The following is a 26,708-nucleotide window of genomic DNA, read 5'->3' as shown; positions in this document are numbered from 1 at the left end:
GTGGATGGGCGGGATTTGCGGCCATTGCCAGTCGGAGCCTGTGAGTGGCTCGTCGCCGCCCATTCATTCACTGGTCTTTGTTGGCGAGAGCGGGTTGGCCGGCGGTGGCGCTTCGGCTGAGGTGGGGGAGCGGCAGCACCAGCAGCAGCGGCGATGAGCGGCGGCGTGTACGGTGGAGGTGAGGGCACCGGCCGGGGATGTGTGTAGGCCTCGGTAGGCCCGGCCCTGTGCCTGAGGCAACCGGCCCGCCGGGTGTAGGCCGGAGCCGGGAGATAGGATAAGCAGCCTGGGCCCGGCTGGAGGAGCTACTCCCACTAGTGGGAGAGGCTAGGACCAGGGGTCACAGCCTCATAATTAGTCAAATCAAGTCAAGAGAGTTTACTGTCATGTGTCCCAGGTAGGACAATGAAATTCTTGCTTTGCTTCAGCACAACAGTATATTGTAGGCATAAATAAATACAGAACTGTTCAGTGCGACTATATAGCATAGACCATATATATACACGTAAATAAAGAGATAAAGTGCAATAGTTCAGAGTCTGTTTGATGGCGAGTTTAATAGTCTGTTGGCTGTGGGGAAGAAGCTGTTCCTGAACCTGGATATACCAGATTTCAGGCTCCTGTACCTTCTACCTGATGGCAGTGGAGAGATGAGTGTGTGGCCAGGATGGTGTGGGTCCTTGATGATGTTGGCTGCCTTTTTGAGGCAGCGACTGCGATAGATCCCTTCGATGGTGGGGAGGTCAGAGCCGATGATGGACTGGGCAGTGTTCACAACTATTTGCAGCCTTTTCTGCTCCTGGACGCTCAGGTTGCCGTACCAAGCCACGATGCAACTGGTCAGCATGCTCTCTACTCTGCACCTGTAGAAGTTTGAGAGAGTCCTCCTTGACATACCGACTCCATAATCTTCTCAGGAAGTAGAGGCGCTGAAGGAAGTAAAGGACGTACCTTTGGGATGGAGATGAGGAAGAATCTCTTTAGTCAGAGGGTTGTTAATGGTTTGAAATTATTTGCCACAGAAGGCAGTGGAGGCCAAATCAGTGGGTATTTTTAGGGCAGAGATAGATAGATTCGTGTTTAGTACAGGTATCAGAGGTTATGGGGAGAAGGCAGGAAAATGGGGCTAGGAGGGAGAGAGATCAGCCATGATTGAATGACGATGGGCTGAATGGCCTAATTCTGCTCCTATCACTTATGACCTTATGTCTGGCCTCAGCGCAGTATGAGGCCGCCACATAGTCACTGGTTTATTCTCAGCTGTACTGAGAAGCAGAAGACTGAATGAATAAGTTTATTGGCCAAGTATGTACACATACAAGGAATTTGCCTTGGTGCTCCGCTCGCAAGTAACAACATGACATACAGTAAACAATTAAGAATAAAAACATAAAACATTCAGAATAAAACATTATGGTTTAAACACGTGAATGAAATAAAATTCCAGAGCAAAAGGAGGCTACAGACCTTTGGTTATTGAGTAGAGCTGCTCGTGGACAAAAAGCTGTTTTTATGTCTGGCTGTTGCGGCTTTGACAGTCCGGAGTCGTCTTCCAGAGAGAAGTGATTCAAAGAATTTGTGGCCAGGGCGAGAGGGGTCCGAGATGATCTTACCCGCTCGCTTCCTGGCCCTTGCAGTGTACAGTTTGCCAATTGGGGGAAGGTTGCAGCCAATAACCTTCTCAGCTGATCGAATGATATTCGCTGCAGCCTCCGGATGTTGTGCTTGATGGCTGAGCCAAACCAGATCATGATGGAGAAGTTGAGGACAGACTCTACGATGGCCGTGTACAATTGGACCATCATTGCCTGTGGCAGATTGTGTTTCCTCAGCTGCCGCAGGAAGTACATCCTCTGTTGGGCCTTTTTGACTGTGGAGCTGCTCCTCCAATACTTCGGCTCCTCCAATATTTCGGTGGTTCTCACTCTGGCCGTGGAGGAGGCCCAGGACAGAAAGGTCGGATTCGGAATGGGAGGGGGAGTTGAAGTGCTGAGCCACCAGGAGATCAGGTTGGTTATTGCGAACCGAGCAGAGGTGTTGGGCGAAGCGATAGCCAAGCCGACGCTTGGTCTCACTGATGTAGAACAGCTGACATCTAGAGCAGTGGATGCAATAGATGCGGTTGGAGGAGGTGCAGGTGAACCTCTGCAGCACCTGGAAAGACTGCTTGGGTCCTTGAAGGGAGGAGGTAAAGCGACAAGTGTAGCATTTCTTGCGGTTGCAAGGGAATGTGCCCAGAGAGGGGGTGGTTCGGGTGGAAAGGGACGGAGTCCAATCACGGTTGTGTTGTCCGCAAACTTGAGAAGCTTGACAGAAGAGTCTGTGGAGGTGCAGTCGTTGGTGTGGAGAGGGTAGAGTACAAAGCTTTGCTTTGCTCCTATGCTGAGAGTCTGCGGGTTCGCGATGAGCTTTCCCAGCCTCACATGCTGCTTTTGTCAGCATGTGAGACATCGGGAATTTTGCAATTGTTTAGAATCGTGATATTGTACATATTATTTAGTTGATCAGGAGATGTCTGCGTCTAGTATCGTTATAAAGCACAGTTAATTTGTTCAGGTTAGTTTGGAGATGCAGTGTGGAAACAAGCCCTGTTGAAGAGCAGCTTAGGTAAAGGTTGTTTGATGATTTAAAAGCTTGTTTGCTGTGTTGTTTTGCAATGTTACAGGACAGCAGCTTTTATTTACTATTCAGTCACATCATTCTACAAAGGGTAGTGATGGAGTAACTCAGCGGGTCAGGCAGCATCTGTGGAGAACATGGATAGGTGACGTTTCACAGAGTGCTGGTGTAACTCAGCGGGTCAGGCAGCATCTGTGGAGAAAATGGATAGGTGACGTTTTGAGTTTGGTCCTTTCTCAGTCCGAAGAAGTTGTCTTGACCTGAAATGCCACCTGTTCCTTTTCTCTGGAGATACTGCCTGACCTGCTGAGTTACTCCAGCACTTTATGTCTATCTTCGCTCAATCTCTTCTGTCATTTTGCGTGAGTTAATGTGTGGGTTGGGTTTACTTTTTCAGAGGAACGGTAATGATCTGAAAATTCACCTATCCATGTTCTCCAGAAATGCTACTTGACCTGCTGAACTACTCCAGCTCTTTGTGTCTTCTTACTTATTCTATCCCTGCCCCAGCTTTATGGTGCTGGGTCTTACCCTCATTCGTGATTCAGTTAAAGAACTGCACAGCTTTGAAGTTTTGCTTTTTTTTGTGTAGCACCAACATTTGGCATGTTACAGCAATTCAATTTATTGTTACATGGACCCAGGTCCAAGAGTGCATGAGCAGTAGATTACACTGTCAGAACACAGGAGTCGCAACGTTTCTGGTGGCATCTCAACAGTATTTTTTAAAGTCAATGAATCATCATCTTTCTAATAAATTGGTCCGATGAATGTAAAAGGATGCATTGCATCTCATTTGTCTTTTGTGATTTGTGTACAATTTATGTTCATTAGTTCTGGGAGCAGAATTAGGCCATTCGGTCCACCAAATCTACTCTGCCATTCAATCATGGCTGATCTATCTCTCCCTTTCAACCCCATTCTCCTACCTTCTCCCCATAACCCCTGACGCCTTAATTTAAATGTATTTTAACAAGTATTAGGATTTTACTTCAAACATGGGTATCTTCACAATACATCTTTCAGTACTGTTAGATTTAGAGACTTCTAGGAGGTCTGGCTAATGTGCCACTGTAATTTATTTTGCAGATGAGGTTGGCGCTCTTGTGTTTGACATTGGATCATACACTGTTCGAGCTGGCTATGCCGGGGAAGATTGTCCAAAGGTACGTTTTACTCATCTTTTTCTCACCTCCACGTGAACGTTTGAGATTCCATGGGGTCAAGCACAGCTGGCATGATTTCTTGTATTGTGCAATGCCTGCACCCAGTCCACAAGAGTGATCCACAGCTCGTGTTGCCAGCTTCTGTAATTCTCCAACTAACATGCACTCTGGTCTAACTCTCTGTGGCGTCTTGCCCTGTTAGAGGGAGGCCCAGTGTAAGCTTGAGGAGCAGCACCTGCTCTTGTGCTGGGCACATTGCACCCTCTGGATTCAATATTTAAAACCCAGAACTTCCAGCTCACTCATTTTCTCTTAATTATTTGTTTTATTATTATCATTTTATTTTTTATAAGTTTAATCTATTATATAATTGTATATGATTATTGATCTAATAATGTATAGCATTTATTTATATTATTAATTGTTTAAGCCTGGAGAGTACCCCGACCAGAAACGTCATCTACGCACGTTCTCCAGATATGCTGCCTGATCCACTGCGTTACTCCAGCACTTCCTCTGTTTTTTTGTAAACCAGCATCTACATATTTTTCATGTCCACTCATTTTCTCTGTTTGCATCAGACAGGCCCAGGGTTTTGAACATAATTAAACAATGAACTGCCAATTGTCGTAGTAGTTCTTGGGGACTTTGGCTTGTTGCAATAATATTGGTGTCTTCAATGTATTGATTTTTTTGTTATTTATTATGTTATACAAGTACTGTTTTTACAGGTCTGTTGTGTGCTTTCAAGTAAGAATTTTGTTCTGTTTTTTGGCGCTGATGACAATTAAACACTTGACCTTGAGCAAAACACAGTGTTGGAGTAACTCAGCTGGTCAGGCAGCATCTGTGGACTGAATGGACAGGGGACTGATTGGTAGATTTGAAGAAGGGTCCTGACCCAAAACATCTGTCCATTTCACCTCTTCACCCCCCCCCCCCCCCATGCTGCCTGACCCATTGAGTTCCTAGAGCACTTTGAGTCGATCATTGAAAAAATGCTTTATCGTATTTATGAATTATTGTATATTTCAAACTACGTTTGAATATCGTGCTTTTTTATATGATGAGAAATAAATCATTGAGTATTTTACCGTGGGGAATATATTGCGAGCTGACTGTTCTTTTAAAGGCAGACTTTCCAACGGCTATTGGAATGGTGCTGGAGCGGGATGATGGGAGCGCTCCGATGGAAATTGAAGGGGACAAGGGAAAGCCGAGCGGCACCACGTACTTTATTGACACAAACTCCCTGCGGGTTCCCAGAGAAAACATGGAAGTCATCTCCCCTTTGAAAAATGGAATGAGTAAGTCATCAATTTAAAAAATATTTTATAATTCCTTAGTTCTTTTCTCCTCTTCCATCTTGAAGACCTCTTTGTAGATATGTTTCACATGCCCTTAGTTTCCTCTTGAACTCTCTCCAAAGTGCACTACTCTTGCAAGTCTTAGTGAGTGCTTGAACACATGCGAAGCATGTTTGGTAGAGGCTGGACAAGTGACATTGAAGCAACGGCTAAAAAAGAAAACCAATGCCTCTACTTCCTTAGAAGACTTAGGACGGGTGTGGCTGTTACACATTGAACTAAAATGACAGGTGGATACAGGTGGGGGGGTTTGATTGGTAGATGGTTCAACAAACACCAGAGATGAAAAGACAAAAATGTGATGGTATCGTTGGAGGGATTGCAACATGTTCCTTCCCGCGAGGAGCCCTTTAGTTTGCCGAGCGCGTTGTGTTTTGACCTTTGATGCAAGCTTTGTTCGGGTGAATGTTAGGTGTTTGCGTTTAGTCAGAGTTAACGTCAAGAATACCAAATATGCTTCATTCCCTTTTTGTACATTTATTTTGAAATTTATTTCCCTCCTAATATTGGCATAGTGGTCATGGATTGTGCTGGAAACCGTCTTGCTCGTACTCATGGAGGTCTCGTACCCTTGAAGTAGCCAGCCAATTTTATAATATCAACAGGGAAGATGCTGGGGTCAATCGTAAAAGATGAAATACCGGCACATTTGAATAGCAGTAACAGGATGGGTCCGAATCAGCATGGATTTACGAAGGGGAAATCATGTTTGACTAATCTTTTGGAATTTTTTTAGGATGTAACTAGGAAAATGGATAAGGGAGAGCCAGTGGATGTAGTGTACCTGGACTTTCAGAAAGCATTCGATAAGGTCCCACATAGGAGATTAGTGGGCCGAATTAGGGCACATGGTATTGGGGGTAGAGTGCTGACATGGATAGAAAATTGGTTGGCATACAGGAAACGAAGAGTAGGGATTAACGGGTCCCTTTCAGAATGGCAGGCAGTGACTAGTGGGGTATCACAAGGCTCGGTGTTGGAACCGCAGCTATTTAAAATATATATTAATGATTTAGATGAAGGGATTATGTAATATTAGTATAAGGATCTGGGGGTCCTTGTACATCAGTCAATGAAAGTAAGCATGCAGGTACAGCAGGCAATGAAGAAAGCGAATGACATGTTGGCCTTAAGAAGAGGAGTTGAGTATAGGAGCAAAGAGGTCCTTCTGCAGTTGTACAGGGCCCTAGTGAGACCACACGTGGAGTATTGTGTGCAATTTTGGTCTCCCTGTTTGAGGTAGGATATTCTTATATCCAGGATGGCGGGACTGTCATATGCTGAGGGAATGGAGCGGCTGGGCTTGTATACTCTGGAATTTAGAAGGATGAGAGGGAATCTTATTGAAACATATAAGATTATTAAAGGTTTGGAGGCAGGAAACATGTTCCCGATGTTGGGGAAAATCCAGAACCAGGTGCTACAGTTTTAGAACGGATGTGAGGAAACACCTTTTCACACAGAGTTGTGAGTGTGGAATTCTCTGCCTCAGATGTCGGTGGAGGCCGGTTCTCTGGATACTTTCAAGAGAGAGTAGGCCTCTTAAGGATTGCAGTGTCAGGGGATATGGGGAGAAGGCAGGAACGGTGTACTGATTGTGGATGATCAGCCATGATCACATTGAATGGCGGTGCTGGCTTGAAGGGCCGAATGGCCTACTCCTGCGTCTATTGTCTATCACTTGGTTCATCCTGCAAAGGCGAATGTTTGAGACAAAATGCACAAGTTAATGTTGAGGAAGTAACTGCAGATCCAGGTTTACGCCGCAGATAGACACAAAATGTTGGAGTAACTCAGTGGGACAGGCAGTATCTCTGGACTGAAGGAATGGGTGACGTTTCAGTTGGAGACCCTTCTTCAGACTAAAGAATGGTCTTGATCCGAAACGTCCATATCCATGCTCTCCAGAGGTGCTGCCTGACCCACTGAGTTACTCCAGCACTTTATATCTATTTTAGATAGAAATATCTTTGCACAGTAACATGCATCAGAGATTGTGGTAAACAAAGACCAACTTCCTCTTGTTTAAGAAGGAATTGCAGATGCTGGAAAATCGAAGGTAGAAAAAATAATGCTGGAGAAACTCAGCGGGTGGGGCAGCATCTATGGAGCGAAGGAAATAGGCAACGTTTCGGCCTGAAACGTTGCCTATTTCCTTCGCTCCATAGATGCTGCCTCACCCGCAGAGATTTTCCAGCATTTTTGCCCAGCTTCAAATTATTATTTTTTTTGTGGCGTTGTAAATATAGCACTTAATCCATAAAGATATTCAAATGCCTAAAATCGATTGTCATATAATAACTATATGCCTCTTTCCAAATGTTTTGTTTTGAGTTAAAATGAATTATAGGAGTATTTCAATTAAAATTCTCCTGATTTAAAGGTTGTGAATCTTGTGCTTTTTATTTGCAGTTGAAGACTGGGATAGTTTTCAGGCCATTCTGGACCACACATATAAGAATCACATTAAATCTGAAGCTGGCCTCCATCCTGTTTTGATGTCCGAGGCACCAGTAAGTAACTCGATTTCCAATATTGGATTTTTGTTTCGTATCCAAGCATAAGATAGAACAGTCGGAACAGAAAATAAAAGTTACCGGATAAAAATATCAGTTTTAAGGCAATGTGATATTTGTTCAATTTGTTCCATGTCAATTTGTTCCATGTAATATTTCCAGTGTGATTCGGGGGTAAATGAGGGGAGACATTGAGAACTCAAGTCACCAGTTCCTTGGTGCCAAACGTTTTCAACAGACCAATTAAAATTATGCACCCAGTTTCCTATGTTAATGTTCATTGCTTTCATTATAGAAATGACTTCATGATTTTAATCATAACATAATTTTGATAAATAGTCATGGAGTAATTGTCATACCACATGGAAACAAACCCTTCGGCCCAACTTACCCATGCTGTCCAAGAAGCCCCATCTACACCAGTCCCCCCCCCCGCCCCCCCGCCTGTGTTTGGCCCAAATCCCTCTAAAACTTCCCTATCCATGCACCTGTCCAAATGTCTTTTAAATGTTGTTTTATAATCTTCCGTTTTATTAAATTGCTGTTACTCTTTGTGCATGAATGTCCTTGTGTTTATTTTGACTAATTGTGTAATATTTTTCATAGTGGAATACGCGGGCAAAGAGAGAGCGACTCACTGAACTGATGTTTGAACATTATAACATCCCAGCGTTTTTCCTGTGTAAGACAGCTGCCCTCACAGCGTATCCTTCATGGAACCGTTTTTCATTTATGACCGCAGTACTGAAACTGGCATAAAAACGAATGAATGAATGAATGAATAATAAGTTTATTGGCCAAGTATTGACATACAAGGAATTTGCCTTGGTGCTCCGTCCACAAGTGACAACATGACATACAGTGACAGTTAGGAATGACACATAAAACATTAAACATTAATAATAAAACATTATTGATTAAACATGTGAATTAAATTAAATACCAGAGCAAAAGGAGGCTACAGATTTTTGGTTATTGAGTAGAGCAACTACTCGTGGGGAAAAAAGCTGTGTTTATGGCTGGCTGTGGCGGCTTTGACAGTCCCGAGTCGCCTTCCAGAGGGAAGTGATTCAAAGAGTTTGTGGCCAGGGTGAGAGGGGTCAGAGATGATCTTACCCGCTCGCTTCCTGGCCCTTGCAGTGTACAGTTCGTCAATGGGGGGAAGGTTGCAGCCAATAACCTTCTCATCTGATTGGACGATTCGCTGCAGCCTCCGGATGTCGTGCTTGGTGGCTGAGCTAATAAGGGAGAAGGTGAGGACCGACTCTACGATGGCCGTATAGAATTGAACCATCATTGCCTGTGGCAGATTGTGCTTCCTCAGCTACCGCAGGAAGTACAATGTTAATCAGGAAAAAAAATGTTAATCAAGTTCCTTATTCCCACCTGGTAGGAAAACAACTCTAACTAAATGCAGGTTGTTAATAACTGGCATAAAAATATAAAAAATCCTGCATCCTCCCACATCCCAAATACGTGCAGCTTTTTATGTTAATTGACTTCATTAAATGGCATCAAGGGTGTAGGATGTGAAAGTGGGATAACGGAACTAGTGTACAGGATGATCGATGGTCAGCGAGGACCCAGTGGGACGAAGGGCTTATTCCCATGCTGTGTGGCTAAAATTAAAAACGAACACTACAGATTCAGAGGAAGTAGAGATGGACATTTTTTTAAAGGCACAAATTTCAAATGCCCAAGTATTAATTGAGTTCATGATCATGCTGTCAGATGCTCTGACAGTCAGAATGCAAGATTTGGACTCTTATGGAAACATAGGACAGATAACGAAATAAATGCTGTCTGAAATTTTGTAATGGCTTCACTTTGTAATTCAGTTTCATGTTTGTCTTTATTTTCCTTTACTCACTGAATTAGATTTGCAAATGGCCGTTCTACAGGCTTAGTTTTAGATAGTGGAGCCACGCATACCACAGCTATTCCGGTACATGATGGATATGTTCTTCAGCAAAGTAAGCATAGCTGCAAGTCTTTCAGCTGAAATATGTTGGTTCAATCGTTGGTAATCCTTTTAAGAAATCTTTCGAGGGCTGGCAGTTATTGATGATAGATTATTAAAAAATGTGATCCTTTCTGGCAACATTCCTGTCCAGTCATCACTGGTCTATCGTGTCTCTGTTCTGAGCCTGTATACTCATCTTGTGTTGCTCTCTATTACATGCGTGCTTCTCTCTCTCTCTCTCGCTCTACTTCTCCCCCTCTCTTGCCCTATTTTCCTTTCTCTTGCCACTTTCTACTCGCACTCCCATTCTTCACCCACCCCCCCCCCCCCCCCCCATGTCACATGATTTCTCACTCCTCACAGTTGTATCATTTCAGCAATTCTTTAAATAAACTTGAAATAATTGTGTGTGTGTGTATATAGATCTCTGGTAAGCTCTAAATGTCATCGCTACAGTGCTGATTTCCGTGTGTCTGCTGGTAATGTTTTCTTTCTCAATATTTTAGGCATTGTTAAGTCACCACTCGCAGGAGACTTCATTTCCATGCAGTGCAGAGAACTGTTTCAGGAACTGAATGTGGAAATAATCCCACCATACATGATAGCTGCAAAGGTGAGGGGGAAACGTGTGTGTGCATGCGCGTGTGTGTGTAAAAACTTCTTGCAGTGACGCGACTTGAGTTTTATTTTTGAATATGTCTAGAGATAAAGAAGTGCAAAGAAATAAATTTGAGTACCAGTTTATTCCCATTGCTGTTCTCGTAGGAGTCAGTGCGTGAAGGATCTGCGCCCAATTGGAAGAAGAAAGAGAAGCTGCCTCAGGTTACACGCTCCTGGCACAACTACATGTGTAATGTAAGTCCAACAATGGGATATGTAGAAACATAGAAAATAGGTGCAGGAGGAGGCCATTTGGCCCTTCGAGCCTGCACCGCCATTCATTGTGATCATGGCTGATCATCCACAATCAGTACCCCGTGCCTGCCTTTTTATTTGTATGACTGACTTGGCAAATTAAATTCCTCGTATGTTGCAAAACATACTTGGATAATAAAGTATAATTATTATGATCTCGGTACACGTGACAATAATAAAATAAAATAAATTTGTAATGACTACACCTGCATCAGTCTGAAGAAGGGTCTCGACCCGAAACGTCGCCTATTCCTTCGTTCCATAGATGCTGCCTCACCCGCTGAGTTTCTTCAGCATTTTTGTCTACCTTCGATTGTTCCAGCATCTACAGTTCCTAATTAAAAACCTGCATTATTGGTTTACTGATTATTTTTTGTTTTGCATTAACCATGAGTTGTTATGTAGGGAGGGATCAAGTACTGGCAGAGGAGATTAGTTTAACTTAGCACTGACCTTGTGTTTTATGGGTGTGAAAGCTAAAGCTGTAGCTTTTGTGCAGGGTGCTCGACCCGAAACACCGTCCATTCCTTCTCTCCAGATACTGCCTCACCTGCTGAGTTACTCCAGCTTTTTGTGTCTACCTTTGATTTAAACCGGCATCTGTAGTTATTTCTTACACAAGGAACTGTAGATGCTGGTTTAAACCAAAGATACTAAAAGCTGGAGTAACTCAGCGGATCCAGCAGCATCTCTGCAGATACTTTTCTCTAACACCCATGAAAGGCTCTCCTTGTGGAAATATCCTCCCCACATCCACTGTAATCCTTTAATGCTGGTAATGAGTGATAAAGAAGTGTTATGTTTTGTAAATGAGTTGCATAACTGGTGTTATTAATTTGCAGGAAGTGATTCAGGATTTCCAAGCTTCAGTGCTACAGGTGTCTGATTCATCATATGATGAGCAGTGAGTACTCAATATTTATGCTCATTTTCTACTAACTTCACAGTTATTCCGTAAGATTTATTTTCTCTCGTTGTGGCTGCATTTTAAAACTTGAACTCTTCCCCGTCATCTCCACAGAGTAGCTGCACAGATGCCCAGTGTTCATTATGAATTTCCCAATGGCTACAACTGTGATTATGGAGCAGAGAGACTGAGAATTCCAGAAGGCTTGTTTGATCCATCCAATGTCAAGGTACATGGTCAATGAGAAGGAACGAGGAAGAAACTGTCTTTGTCAAGTGTTTCAAGTGAATTTAATAATTTTACCCGTACCATCAATGGGTAAATTTCTTCCAAATTATATGGATTTGCAAAAATCTCATCTGCTTTTGTGTTGCCAATTTTATTGTGCATGTTTTCTTTTGTTTTATTCCTCTTGTTCAACCTCTGCATTCAGCAGTCCCTTCACTTGGGGCAAACAACAACGCCTTTACCTCTCCGCAACTCCCAAATGTTTGGCGTTGCAAAGAGATTTTAGGATCATAACAAATTCCACAATGTTTGCAAGCAGGAATAAATTATGAGGAACACACTAAGGTGCTAAAGGAACTCAGCGGGTCAGGCAGCATCTGTGGGGAGAATGGATAAGTGGTGTTTTGGGTCAGGACCATTCTTCAGACTGATAGAGGTTGGAGAGATGAAAACAGGGGGTGGGGGGTGGGGGGGAAACAGACGGGACAGTACAAAGCCTGGCAGGTGATAGTTGGATGCAGAAGCAGGTTTGATTACAGGCAGTCTGAAGATGGGTCCCGACCTGAAATATCCTGTCCATTTTCCTCCACATATGCTGCCTGACCTGCAGAGTTACTCCAGCACTGTGTTTTTGTTCAAGATCTCCTGTAGTTCCTTGTGTCTCTGTGCATTATGAGGAGCTGTTTTCTACATTTCAACATTAATTTGTGTGATTTCAGGGTTTATCTGGTAACACCATGCTGGGTGTCAGCCATGTGGTGACCACGAGTGTTGGAATGTGTGACATCGATATTAGACCGGTGAGTGCTTTACAACAGCATTTACACAAGCTTTTGTTATAAACCATTAATGAAATGTGAACGTTGTAAACGGGACGAATAAACTGTTGACTGGAAACGATCCCACAGTTCATTCAAAACGGAAAAGTAAAAATTACTCTTTAAGATTCTCAAATATTTTCTTATTTTCACCAAACCATTTTCGCCTTTGATGAGCTTAACATTGGTGGTGATTTTTAGAGTATACTAATTATTCTGGACCAATTTAGATATTCTTTTGAGTAATCATGTCAAAAGTTCCTTGACCAAAAACAACTTTTCTAATAATGTTATATTCGCTAAGAACTGCAATGTAAGTGGATAAATAGATAAATATTTCATAGTTAAGATGAGGGCCAAGAGCAGTATCTTCCTGTAGTGTGGGAAGGTGGGGACAAATACAGTGGCATTTAAGAAACTTTTAGATAGGCATATGGATAATATCAAAAAACAGGCTGGTAAATGATAGTCATTTATTCATTCGGATTTTGCCATTGCATGTGGAATTAATTGATTTACATTGTATGTTATTATATGTATGTTAAGATATTATTTTTATGTTATTAATGTTTAATGTTTTATTCCTAACTCGCTGTCATGTTGTCACTTGCGGGCGGAGTACCATGGCAAATTCCGTGTCCGTGAATACCTGGCCAATAAACGTATTCATTAAACTTAAACTTATTCATTAATGGAGAACATGTATTTTTAGTGGAATATGGCTATAGTAAATTCTTAACAAAGGTGGTGTTTTGGCGATTTTTAAGGGATTATACGGCAGTGTGATTGCGGCAGGTGGAAATACGTTAATACAGAGTTTTACCGACCGCTTGAATAGAGAGCTCTCCCAGAAGACGCCACCTGTGAGTACCAGCTGTGCATAATTTCTATGAAGTAATTTTTTTCTTTAGCTGTTACTTTTTCTTGGGTCCATGAGATTTTGAAGGAATTCCTACACAGACATTCTAAACGTAGTGTAAAAAGTAGCAATATTTCATTTTGTATACCATGGCCTGGATTTTGCAGTCCATGCTAAACAAATGTGCCGGACTGCAGGTTTAAGCCCCGTCCCACTTTCACAACCTAATTGGCGCCTCTGCCGAGTTTGCCCTTGACTCGTACTTGCAGCATGGTCGCCACGAGGTCGTAGGAGGTCTTCGTAACTCTTCCTAATGCTCGTGAGTGGTCTCCGCGTACTCGTGGCCTCAGCGTTTTTTCCAGCCTGATAAAAAAAGGTCGTGATGGTAGTCGTAGGTCGGTAACTGGCCCGAGAAACAAAATGCAAACATGACATTTTATCATGTGATCATTTTCCACTCTTAGCTAGTCGTAGTTGGTCTTAGGTGTGGAAGACTGAGGTCGAGGGGGGTCGTAGGAGGTCGTAGGAAGTCGTAGACATAGTCGTAGGAGGTCTTTTACTTTGGCGAGTCAACACGACCGTGACTTTTTTTCAACTCGTCTAGGGTCTTCTAAACTCGTGGATTAGGTCGTCCAAGTGGGACAGGCCCTTTACTATGGTCTTTTGCAGCAGAATTTGGTGTGTATTTTGCCGCAGCATACTCTGAAGAATCTCTGCGACCTGGATGTATAAATGCTTCTGAAACCCATCTCAGATCAATCCTACTGAGACATTATAGTCTATCAAGGATTGTTTAAAAACATCAATTCCAAGTTCACATTTTCTCAAGTTCCGGCACATTAAAGAGCTACTAATCTCAGGACTTGGGGTCAGTTTGCACTAATCTGGGAATTAGTTAATGGTGCTTTAGTTTTGGAGAAAACATCATCTTTGCTAGATTTTGCAATGACTTCAAGATTAAAATTGTGATATTTAACTACACACTAAAGCATAAGGTGATGACTGATTGATCATTAAAGATTTTATGAATCACAAATAATGACATTTATGACCAAGAAAATGAAAAGATTGAAAGTCATTTTAACCTAGTCTGGCCTTTTCCTCGTCACTGAGAAACCTCGAGCTGTGTACTCAACCAAACTGTGATGAGAAGATAGACACACAAAGCTGGAGTAACTCAGTGGGACAGGCAGCATCTCTGGAGATGTTTAAGAAGGAACTGTAGATGATGGAAAAATTGAAGCTAGACAAAAATGCTGGAGAAACTCAGCGGGTGAGGCAGCATCTATGGAGCGAAGGAATAGGTGACGTTTTGGGTCGAGACCCGAAACGTCACCTATTCCTTTGCTCCATAGATGCCGCCTCACTCTCTGGAGATGTTATGAGAATGGTATGCATCCTTTCAATATGGGAATAATAAGTAAAAAACACAGTTGTACACCAGCACTGTCTGTTTTTAGTAAAGGGGCATCTGCTGTTCCTTGTTTGCCTTTTTTCATTTGCCGTGCCAAATTATGAAAAGGGTTAATTATTAATTTGCATTGTCCAATACCATTCTCTCCTCCCCCCCCCCCCCCCCCCCCCCCCCCCCTCAAATGGTTCATCTACTGCCTGTTTTGTTTTGTGTAAAATGAGGGCATAATTTTTGGGTGTGGCTCTCACCAAGATGACGCTGGAGATATTAAGTTTTCCTACTTCATGCGCTGTTATTTACCTCTTTGATAATTATAAAATATTTCTAAAAATATTTATGATTTTTCATGATTTAACCTTCCTTTAACACCTGAGCTGATTGATATTTTCAGAGTATGCGTTTGAAGTTAATGGCAAACAACACCACAGTGGAACGCAGGTTTAGCTCGTGGATTGGCGGCTCCATTCTAGCCTCCTTGGTGAGTTTTTTTCGGTTGTTTCAAACATTGCATCTGTCATTACCATAATTTAAACACCTGAGCTTATTTATTATTTATGCAATCACCTTATTAAACATTCTCTTTCATCTTGGTATTTGCTATTTCACAGGTGTTTGTAAAGTAGAATCCCTTTGAGCTGAGTGGCGTCTAAATTTTTTGCTGGAAATATTTCATATGCCTTCATAGTTACAAGTGTTGCATGTCCATGCAGACAGGATTCTCTCACCATTTGGGCAGAAGTGTCTGAATTAATAGTTAATTCAAGATTTGTTATTTGAAATTGAACTGTGAGCCAGTTCATATGTAATGATCGCATGGCAGTCTTTATTTATATCTGCTGATTGGTTGTATGTCCTGATTTTGCATAAATGAACTCTTGCATTTACCGATTTCCAAAGTACTTACATGGTTGTAACTTTCCACCGAAAGCACTGGTGAAATGTCCTGATTATTGTTTCAATAACCAATGAACCATATAACATGCAACCATATAACGATTACAGCCAAAGTACTCTACATGGTTGTAACTTTTCCCCTTAGTCCATACCAAACTCATTCCCTTCTGAAATGCCTATCCAATTTATGGTTACTCAGCCTCCATTGTGGAAGCTCATAACCAATTAGGGAAGTTCCCCCTCATATTACCCCTAAACTTTGTCAATCTGAGTCATGTCTCGAAGATCTAATATTCCCTATTGTACGGGAAAAGCTTAATGATTATCATTTTAAAGACCTCTATCAGGTCCCCCTCCTTCTGCGCTCATTAATTCATATCTCTGTAACTAGTAAATTATCCACTTGTAAACACTAATATTGTACGGGATAATTAATGATTATCATTAATCATTCATTAAATTCTATAAATTATCCTTGTAAACACTTGTCTCCTTGTGGCTTAAATTTAATTCTGGTGTATTTTCTGTGGGCAAGTTATTTGTATGAACTAGAATTGTTTGCCTTTTGGCCAAAAGCTGCATGTAAAATATTTTGGAAACCTCCATCCTCCTGTACTCTAAGGAATAGAGTCCCAGTCTACTCAACCTCTGGCTCGGACCCTGGCAAAATCCTCGTAAATCTTCTGTACACCATTTCCAGCGTGACGACATCAACATCCTGCATTGAATAGACTTCTACCACCTTCCTCTATTTGGTTTACATTGAGCTTATGCTCACTACTTGTCTTTCCATCAATCTGGGTATTTATTTAGTTACTGCACTGTGCAAAGTAATTAATGGGTTTAAATGCAACAGTGTTATTTCCATTTAACGGTGCTTAGTTCTGATTTTTATTTTTAAAGGGTACTTTCCAGCAGATGTGGATCTCTAAACAAGAATATGAAGAAGGAGGGAAGCAATGTGTTGAACGGAAGTGTCCTTAAAACTTAACGCAATTAGGTGTGCAGACATTACCTTTGCCTGATTTTGTTCTCCCAAGTAGGATTCTCAGGAACACAGCGTTTAAACCTTCTGTACAAATTTTTTCAGCCTTTGTAAAGTGGCTAGATATTAATGTATATTTTAAGGTTTTTTTGTTTTTGTTTTTTTTTAAACCGTTCAATTTATAGACCAACCAGGTCCCCAGAAACAAAGATGCTGAATTTTAAACTGTTTCAACTTATACTGTTTTTGATACAAATCATGCTTTGTTCGAGTAGCACCAAATATTTCACTATTTTTGTAACCCGGTTAGATCTTGTGCCTTTTTATTGAATCTACTATTGTTTACCTGAAGGTTAAACCAGAAAGAAAAGTGGAATTAATTGAACAATAATCCTTAATTATCTGTAAATCTCATTGCAACTGTATGTTTTCTGAACAAAATTTAATGTATAATTTACAATGCAGTTTTAAAACCAGCAATAAACTGTCTGTGCCCCGCTTATTTTCATATTTACATGCTGTAAACTTAATTCTATGAGGCGGAAGCTTGAGAGATTTTCTTCTTTTGCGCCGATTCTTTCTTCTTTGCACGGTTCTTTATGCGAAGGTAATTCTCAATACGACGCCTAATAGAAATAAAATGTGGTCAGTTTGTGGTATTTCTGCGTGAGCATTGTGTATCGAATTACTAGTCACAAACGTTAATGAACCATGGGCAAGATCCATTGTCTCCTGGCCAGAGGGTTTTGCCGGAGAGAAGCAACTATCCTGGCAGTGCCATGTCCTAGTTTGGAAGCAGACAACAATTAGGCTTAGTAAAATTCACCCCACCCCCAAATTCAGTCAGAGTACAAGACTGATTGGAATTTTAGCTGCAGATACCAACCAATTTTATTTTTGCAATGAGCTTTTCAGGTTTATCCTAAGTCCTTAACTTTTCACTTGAATTTTTGCTAAATCAAAGCTTGAAAGCGTAGCTCTGTTTCATAGGTTCATAAGTGATAGAAACAGAAGTGGGCCATTTGGCCCATCAAGTCTACTAGCCATTCAATCATGGCTGGTCTATCTTTCCCTCTTAATCCCATTCTCCTGCCTTCTCCCCATAACACCAGACTCCCCTGCTCCCACTATTTAACTTAGTGCTACTTTTTAACCAACTTTAGAAATAATTTAGCTGCACATCCACAGCCAAATTTGCTTTTATGTTTAAATAAATATTTTGCAATGCAGTTCCACCACAAATTTTCCAGCACCCTTGGTTCCAGAGGCTTCCAGTTGCTTATCAGTTCTGCCAGACTAACAGAAGTAACGGCGTCAGAGAGCAGTGCAACAGTACTGGAACTGCCGTAAAGTTGGCCGTGGAGGTCGGCTTTAGGAACAAATTTGCCAGCTGGAGTTCCAGAGCTCCGGCTCTAGAGGGCAAACTTGACTTGCCAATCGGCCGCCACACCAGGGCTGGGCACCACATTTTCGGGGAGGGGGAGGAGATTTCAAAGATTTTATCTTTGTCTGGATTAAAGGTGCCGGACTGCCGGTTGCTGGAAAAATTAGTGGTGGGCTTGTATTTTATTTCCACACTTTAGCAACAGGATGTTTCCTTTTAGTTTAGAGATACAGCGTGGAAACAGGCCCATCGAGGCGGCACCGACCCCTGTATATTAACACTATACAGGGACACTTTTTGCATTTATACCAAGCCAATTAACCAAAAAACCTGTACGTCAGGAGGAAACTGAAGTTCTCCGAGAAACTCACGGGAGAATATACAAACTCGATACAGACAGCACCCGTAGACACGATATAACCCGGGTCACTGGTGCAGTAAGGCAGCAACTCTAGCGCTGAATGTCAACATGGCAACACTTTACTGCCCAGGCCAAGGAGGTGTGATCAGTCATCAAGTATTGGTATTGCAGGCCTTTTATCCATGACAATAACCCAACATTTCAAATCTTTAGTTACAAAATGGAATGCACAAAAAACTGCTCAAGTGGGAACAATGATATTACATAAGAATATGACGTGCAGAATTGATAATACCAAAACGTCTTAAAAATGCTAAATAATAAGCAGATCAATTTACCTCACAAAAATGTCCACAAATGGAGGGGTGTAGAATCGCTTCTTTCGGTATACTTTGTTTAGGTGCCAAGGAATAGGCCATTCCTTAAATTTATACCTAGATAAAAAATACAAAGTTAGTAGTGAGAAGAAAACTCACTGCTGTGAATCAGAAAGCTTAACATTACGATAGAACGGCAGGCAGTATTCATTGGAATCAAACTCCAATCTCCCTAAATAAACTTAAATCAATACCGTATACCAGAACAATGCAGGAAACTTGCAATAGAAAGGGGAACAGTTTCAGGTCAAAACCCCATGATTAGAATTGGGAAGGGAAAGGGTAGCATATGCAACAAAAGTTTTAGAACAGTTAAAAAAAAAGTTCTAACCAATAGGTCTGTCCAAAGAGGTTTCTTCTCCAAGCACCAGGCCGGCCCTTCTCCTGCCCGGTCTGCAGCAGCCTCAGTGCATCTTCACGTTCTTGAAGAACTGAGTCAACTCTAGCCATTGACCGTTCCACCTACAATATTAATAAACTGAGCTGACCAGACATCTTGGCATGGACATTGTCCAATACAAAATATGTAGTTAAGTGCTATCTTTGATCGGACTTTACTGGATTGTATCTTGCACTAAACGTTATTCAAGTTATTCCCTTTATCATGTATCTGTACATTGGGGACGGCTTAATTGTAATGCATTGTCTTTCCGCTGACTGGTTAGCACGCAACAAAGGCTTTTCACTGCATCAGTACACTTGACAATAAACTAAAGGGAAATATTGATCATTGTAGTTGCTCATCCTAAGAGATACCAATGAACCCATCTAAAAGCTGAAATGTCATTGTATCTGCCTCGACCACCATCCTGGCAGCGAGTTCCAGACACTTGCCACCCTCTGTGTAAAAAAAACAACCTTGCATATCTCTTCTAAACTTTGCCCTTCTCACCTTAAATTATGCCCTTTAGTCTTTGACATTTTCACTCTGGGATAAAGGTTCTGACTGTCTACCTTGTCTATAACTCACAATGTTATACTTTTCTGTCAGGTCTCCCCTCAGCCTCTGATGCTCCAGAGAAAACAATCCAGGTTAGTCCAGATTAAGGGTTTGGACACGCTGGAGGCAGGAAACATGTTCCTGATGTTGCGGGAGTCCAGAACCAGGGGCCACAGTTGAAGAATAAGGGATAAGCCATTTAGAACAAAGACAAGGAAACACTTTTTCACACAGAGAGTTGCGAGTCTGTGGAATTCTCTGCCTCAGAGGGCGGTGGAGGCCGATTCTCTGGATGTTTTCAAGAGAGAGCTAGATAGGGCTCTTAAAGATAGCGGTGTCAGGGGATATGCGGGGGAAGGCAGGAACGGGGTACTGATTGGGGATGATCAGCCATGATCACATTGAATGGTGGTGGTGCTGGCTCGAAGGGCCGAATGGCCTACTCCTGCACCTATTGTCTATTAATTAGAAATTGCCGGTTGTTTCTACTTAACGTTTTACTTTGGAAAAAGGGTTCAGCTGTCCAGAAATTGGAGATTATGTGTAAAAAGTTAAACTCCATTCTTCTGTTTCCAGGCCTTGTGATACATATGATTACTAATTGTCCCGACTGGCATCTTTTATGTGTGGAAATAAAAAGCTCAGCAACTATAGTGAACATCACACCTCTTTTAAAAAAGAAACACAGCCAAAGAAACCTGAAACTCATTCCTTTTTTGTTGTAAAAAAAAATCACTGAAGAGGATGATAAGTAAACTCTCTCCATCACACCTTAAATAAAAACACACCAAAAGAGCCTCAGAATTTACTGCTTACTTTCTTTAAGCGCTCTGGACTCGGCATTTGCAATCGTTGTCGCTTTGCTTCTTGTTCTATTGTCAAAAGCATGTTATTTTCTTTGACAAGGACGTACCTGGACCAAGAAAGTAGTTAAAGAAGACCAACGAATTAAAGAAGTGAAAACGGAAATGTACTCTAACACGATGCGCTGTAACATTATAATGATCATCACACAATGCATGAGCTTTTTCCACAAAGGGAAATGACTGCATCAGAAATTACAGCAAGCGACTTAAGTACCACAAATGTATACCAGAGTTTATGTAAATCCTCATTGCTCTTTATTCTTAGCTGTTTCGCTGTCCAGGGTGCACCTAAAAAGCAAATTCAAAAGAAGTTCAAGTTCACATTTATTGTCACATGCACCAATTAAGGTACAGTGATATTCGAGTCATCATACGGCCATACAAGTAAAAAATAGAATGCAATACACAATAATTTTAACATAAACATCCACCACAATGGAGTCCACATTCCTCACTGTGATGGAAGGCAATAAAATTCAGTCAATCTTCCTGCTTTGGTTGGGGCCTTGAACCCTCAGCACTACCTCTGCCGACAGCCCGATGTTAAAGCCCTCTCATCGGGATAATGGACACTCCAGCGTTGGGATGGAACGGAAACACTTCGGGGCGTGGAGCTCCTGAGTCGGCCTCTTCTTACTGGAGACCACGGCTTCACGGTGTTAAAGTCCACAAGCCCCGTGATCGGAGCACTTCCACAGCGATCCTCGGCAAAGGATCGCCCTCTCTGCGATGGTAAGTCTCCAGGAAAAGCTGCACCAATCCAGTTGTTAGGCCACGGGGAGGGGACGGAGACATGACACGGAGAAAGATCACGTCTCCGTCGAGGTAAGTGACTGAAAACGGTTTCATATATGAATATATATCAAGCCAGCACCGCCATTAATGTGATCATGGCTGATCATCCACAATCAGTACCTCGTTCCTGCCTTCTCCCCATATCCCTCACTTAAAGCCCTATCTTTAAGAGCCCTATCTAGCTCTCTCTTGAAAGTATCCAGAGAACCCGCCTCCACCGCCCTCCAAGGCAGAGAATTCCACAGACTCACAACTCTTTGTGTGAAAAAGTGTTTCCTCGTCTCCGTTCTAAATGGCTTACCCCTTATTCTTAAACTGTGGCCCCTGGTTCTGGAGTCACCCAACATCGGGGAACACGTTTCCTGCCTCTAGTGTGTCCAAACCCTTAATAATCTTATATGTTTCAGTACGATTTCCTCTCATCCTTCTAAATTCCAGAGTATACAAGCCCAGCCGCTCCATTCTCCATTTAAATGTCATTAAAATATTTATCATGTCGCTGTGTTCAAATGCATGACTTTGGGATTTGACGAGATACTCACCAGATTTTACAGTCGGTTCTCCCCAGTTGTTTGGATCGTCAAAGAAATCTTCCAGTCCTCTACAGGAACGAGTAGTGTGCAATGTTCGACATTGTTGCCACAACCCAGTCCAATTATCTGTGCCCAGCCCAGTTTTCTGAAGCTGTGTTGCGATGGCCCTTTAATAAACATTTAAACAAGTTAAAGAAATAACTTTCAGTTTGCAACAATGCTCAAAGGATGTAAGACACAGTGAACTGCAGATGCTGGTTGACAAATCAGAGACACAAACTGCTGGAGTATCTCAGCAGTTAGCCGCCATCTCTGGAGAACGTGGACAGGCGACGTGGTTCAGGTCGGGACCCTTCTTCAGACTAATTGTGGTGGAGGATGAGGTGGGCAGAAAGCTGGCAGAGAAGTGGAGGCGGGACAAATCGTGGCAAGTGATAGGTGGATACAAGTGAGGAAGGGTTTGATTGGCAAAATGGACAAAGGCCAGGGATGTAAAGACAATAAGTGCAGAGGCAAGAAATATGAAGTCACATGAAGGATATCTTGACGAGGCAGCATGAAGTGTAGATGGAGTCAATGAAAGGGAGGTTGCTTTGCGTGATGGTCTGCACTGTGTCCGCAATTTGCGGTCTTGGATGGAGCTGTTCCCAAACCAAGCTGTGATGCATCCTGATAAAATGCTTTCTATGGTGCATCTGTAGAAGTTGGTGAGAGTTGTAGGGACATGCTGAACTTCCTAAACCTTCTAAATAAGTAGAGGCATTGGTGAGCTTTCTTGGTCGTTGCTTCAGGTACAGACATACAGGTTTATAAGTTCATTGGCTTCGGTAAAATTGTGAATTGTCCCTAGTGTGTGTAGGATAGTGTTAGCGTGCGGCGATCGTTGGTTGGCATGGACTCAGTGGGCCGAAGGATCTGTTTCCATGCTGTATCTCTAAAGTCACTGTGTGTCTATTCCCCCTCCCCTCTCATTGTATCCACCCATCACTCCCCAAGCTTTGTCCTGCCTCAGACTCTCAGTGGGTGAGGTCACATCTCTGGAGAGAAGGAATAGATAGATAGAGAAGGATTTGTGTATAGGTCCTACTGCAGTGTACAGGGCCCTGGTGAGACCACATCTGGAGTATTGTGTGCAGTTTCGGTCTCCTAATTTGAGGAAGGACATAGCTTTCGTTTGAAGGAGTGCAGCTTAGGTTCACCAGGTTAATTCCCAGGATGGCAGGACTGACATGTGAGGAAAGATTGGAAAGACTGGGCTTGCATTCACTGGAATTTAGAAGGATGAGGGAGAATCTTATAGAAACGTATAAAATTGTAAAAGGACTGGACAGGCTAGATGCAGGAAAAATATTCCCAATGTTGGGGAAGTCCAGAACCAGGGGCCATAGTCAAAGAATAAAGGGTATGCCACTTAAAACTGAGATGAGAAAAAAACGTTTTCTCCCAGAGAGTTGTGAATTTGTGGAATTCTCTGCTACAGAAGGCAGTGGAGGCCAATTCACTGGAGAGTTAGACAGAGCTCTTGGGGCTAGTGGAATCAAGGAGTATGGGGAGAAGGCAGGCACGGGTTACTGATTGTGGATGTTCAGCCATGATCACAATGAATGACGGTGCTGGCTCGAGGGGCCAAATGGCCTCTTTCTGCATCTATTTTCTATGTTTCTGTGAATAGGGGGAATGCAGGCCCATGGGTTGTGAATGCTGGGTGTCCATTCCTTGGAGCGCAGGAGGATAGAAACATAGAAATTAGGTGCAGGAGTAGGCCATTCGGCCCTTCGAGCCTGCACCGCCACTCAATATGATCATGGCTGATCATCCAACTCAGTATCCCGTACCTGCCTTCTCTCCATACCCCCTGATCCCCTTAGCCACAAGGGCCACATCTAACTCCCTCTTAAATATAGCCAATGAACTGGCCTCAACTACCCTCTGTGGCAGAGAGTTCCAGAGATTCACCACTCTCTGTGTGAAAAAAGTTCTCCTCATCTCGGTTTTAAAGGATTTCCCCCTTATCCTTAAGCTGTGACCCCTTGTCCTGGACTTCCCCAACATCGGGAACAATCTTCCTGCATCTAGCCTGTCCAACCCCTTAAGAATTTTGTAAGTTTCTATAAGATCCCCTCTCAATCTCCTAAATTCTAGAGAGTATAAACCAAGTCTATCCAGTCTTTCTTCATAAGACAGTCCTGACATCCCAGGAATCAGTCTGGTGTGAAGGCTGGTGGGGGGACCTTCTCTGCACTCCCTCTATGGCAATAATGTCCTTCCTCAGATTTGGAGACCAAAACTGCACGCAATACTCCAGGTGTGGTCTCACCAAGACCCTGTACAACTGCAGTAGAACCTCCCTGCTCCTATACTCAAATCCTCTTGCTATGAAAGCCAACATACCATTCACTTTCTTTACTGCCTGCTGCACCTGCATGCCTACCTTCAATGACTGGTGTACCATGACACCCAGGTCTCGCTGCATCTCCCCCTTTCCCAATCGGCCACCATTTAGATAATAGTCTGCTTTCCCGTTTTTGCCACCAAAATGGATAACCTCACATTTATCCACATTATACTGCATCTGCCAAACATTTGCCCACTCACCCAGCCTATCCAAGTCACCTTGCAGTCTCCTAGCATCCTCCTCACACCTAACACTGCCCCCCAGCTTAGTGTCATCCGCAAACTTGGAGATATTGCCTTCAATTCCCTCATCCAGATCATTAATATATATTGTAAATAGCTGGGGTCCCAGTACTGAGCCTTGCGGTACCCCACTAGTCACTGCCTGCCATTGTGAAAAGGACCCGTTTACTCCTACTCTTTGCTTCCTGTTTGCCAGCCAGTTCTCTATCCACATCAATACTGAACCCCCAATGCCGGGTGCTTTAAGTTTGTATACTAATCTCTTATGTGGGACCTTGTCGAAAGCCTTCTGGAAGTCCAGATACACCACATCCACTGGTTCTCCCCTATCCACGCTACTAGTTACATCCTCGAAGAATTCTATAAGATTCGTCAGACATGATTTACCTTTCGTAAATCCATGCTGACTTTATCCAATGATTTCACCACTTTCCAAATGTGCTGCTATCCCATCTTTAATAACTGATTCTAGCAGTTTCCCCACTACCGATGTTAGACTAACTGGTCTGTAATTCCCCGTTTTCTCTCTCCCTCCCTTCTTAAAAAGTGGGGTTACGTTTGCTACCCGCCAATCCTCTGGAACTATTCCAGAATCTAAAGAGTTTTGAAAGATTATTACTAATGCATCCACTATTTCTGGAGCTACTTCCTTAAGTACTCTGGGATGCAGCCTATCGGCCTTTAATCCATTCAATTTACCCAACACCACTTCCCGACTAACCTGGATTTCACTCAATTCCTCCAACTCCTTTGACCCGCGGGCCCCTGCTATTTCCAGCAGATTATTTATGTCTTCCTTAGTGAAGACGGAACCAAAGTAGTTATTCAATTGGTCCGCCATATCCTGGTTCCCCATGATCAACTAACCTGTTTCTGACTGCAAGGGACCTACATTTGTTTTAACTAATCTCTTTCTTTTCACATATCTATAAAAACTTTTGCAGTCAGTTTTTACGTTCCCTGCCAGTTTTCTTTCATAATCCATTTTTCCTTTCCTAATTAATCCCTTCGTCCTCCTCTGCTGGTCTCTGAATTTCTCCCAGTCCTCCGGTATGCTGCTTTTTCTGGCTAGTTTGTACGCATCATCCTTTGCTTTCATACTATCCCTGATTTCCCTTGTTATCCACGGATGCACTACCTTCCCTGATTTATTCTTTTGCCAAACTGGGATGAACAATTGAGGGGTGATCTTATAGGGTGGTTGCACGAAAGGTCACTGGGTCATAGGGCCCAACGCACGGAGCCGCTAAATCCAACTGGAAGACATCCGTCACTTCCGGTATATGTTATTAATGCTAGAAACGCGTACTTTCCTAAGTTAAAAACCGCCAAAATGTTGAATTTTTGCGCTGAAAAAAATTGTGGGAGTCGGGGTAAGTGTGAGAGACATGTACCCAACTTTAGAATTCCAAACGTGAAGCGAAATTAAGGTATAGAGAAGCGAGAACTGAAGGGACTACAGCAGCTAAAGTGCTTGGTATACATTGAAATTATTGGGAATTATCGCGTTTGCTCACTGCATTTCATCAAGTAAGGCATTATTTGTGTTTTTTCTTGATTCCTTTGGCATCTAAAAATTCTCAGAAGTGATAAATCTGGCTGTAAAATTTTCTTCAGATGCGTTTTCATTTTGTATGTAAAAACCCACGAGAACCATTGGCGATTTAAAAAAAATTACAGCCAGATTTATCACTTCTGAAACTTTTTAGATGCCAAAGGAATCAAGAAAAACACAAATAATGCCTTACTTGATGAAACGCAGTGAGCAAACGGTCAATGTTCGCCAAGCACTCTGGCTGTTGTTGTCCCTTCAGCTCTTGTTTCTATCTACCGTCATTTCTCCTCACTTTTGGAATTCTGAAGTAGGCTAAATGTCTCACACGCTTATCCCGATTTCCATAATTATTTACAATGCAAAAAATGATAATTTCAGCGGGTTTTAACGGACCCGCTACGCTGGAAACAATGGTAAGTGCCTACCTGCAGTTCATCGCGTGTACTCCACTTGGCGTAGCATAGCAACAGTACGGGTCATGGGTCGTGACCCGACTGCTGTGAAACCTCCCTATAGAGGTGTATAAATGAGAAGAATAGATCGGGAAGATGCCCAGAGTAGGACATAGGTTCAAGGTGAAGGGGAGAAGATTTAATAGGAATTTGAGGG

General features: G+C 42.5%; 2 protein-coding genes across 2 annotated transcripts; one reads left to right on the top strand and one right to left on the bottom strand.

The window, feature by feature from the left end:
• On the top strand, positions 1 to 17,303 carry actl6a (actin-like 6A). The gene is made up of 14 exons (XM_055646240.1): positions 1 to 178; positions 3,709 to 3,785; positions 4,918 to 5,092; positions 7,565 to 7,665; positions 8,275 to 8,372; positions 9,547 to 9,641; positions 10,138 to 10,244; positions 10,397 to 10,486; positions 11,389 to 11,450; positions 11,568 to 11,682; positions 12,401 to 12,481; positions 13,267 to 13,362; positions 15,164 to 15,250; positions 16,570 to 17,303. Exons 1-14 carry the CDS (start codon positions 154 to 156, stop codon positions 16,648 to 16,650), a joined length of 1,290 nt encoding a protein of 429 aa, XP_055502215.1. The 5' UTR covers positions 1 to 153; the 3' UTR covers positions 16,651 to 17,303.
• On the bottom strand, positions 17,077 to 26,550 carry mrpl47 (mitochondrial ribosomal protein L47). The gene is made up of 7 exons (XM_055646241.1): positions 26,525 to 26,550; positions 21,917 to 22,074; positions 20,807 to 20,867; positions 20,530 to 20,626; positions 19,105 to 19,235; positions 18,735 to 18,830; positions 17,077 to 17,277 (listed from the first exon to the last, which is right to left on the bottom strand). The coding sequence occupies exons 1-7, from the start codon at positions 26,533 to 26,535 to the stop codon at positions 17,184 to 17,186; spliced, it is 648 nt and encodes a 215-aa protein (XP_055502216.1). The 5' UTR covers positions 26,536 to 26,550; the 3' UTR covers positions 17,077 to 17,183.
• Between the last annotated feature and the right edge of the window lie 158 nt (positions 26,551 to 26,708).

Source organism: Leucoraja erinacea, chromosome 14, assembly GCF_028641065.1.
Source record: "Leucoraja erinacea ecotype New England chromosome 14, Leri_hhj_1, whole genome shotgun sequence".
NCBI classification, from domain to species: domain Eukaryota; kingdom Metazoa; phylum Chordata; class Chondrichthyes; order Rajiformes; family Rajidae; genus Leucoraja; species Leucoraja erinaceus.
The sequence above is the reverse complement of the archived record's forward strand: the minus strand, read 5'-3'. Positions and strand labels throughout refer to the sequence as shown.

Coding starts and splice junctions, on each gene's coding strand:
- actl6a (XM_055646240.1), top strand. CDS start 154: ATGAGCGGCGGCGTGTACGGTGGAG. Junction 11,683..12,400: donor TTGATCCATCCAATGTCAAG/GTACATGGTCAA, acceptor GTGTGATTTCAG/GGTTTATCTGGTAACACCAT. Junction 13,363..15,163: donor TCTCCCAGAAGACGCCACCT/GTGAGTACCAGC, acceptor TGATATTTTCAG/AGTATGCGTTTGAAGTTAAT.
- mrpl47 (XM_055646241.1), bottom strand. Junction 20,868..21,916: donor AGAACCGACTGTAAAATCTG/GTGAGTATCTCG, acceptor TTTGCTTTTTAG/GTGCACCCTGGACAGCGAAA. Junction 20,627..20,806: donor GAGGATTTACATAAACTCTG/GTATACATTTGT, acceptor TTCTTGGTCCAG/GTACGTCCTTGTCAAAGAAA.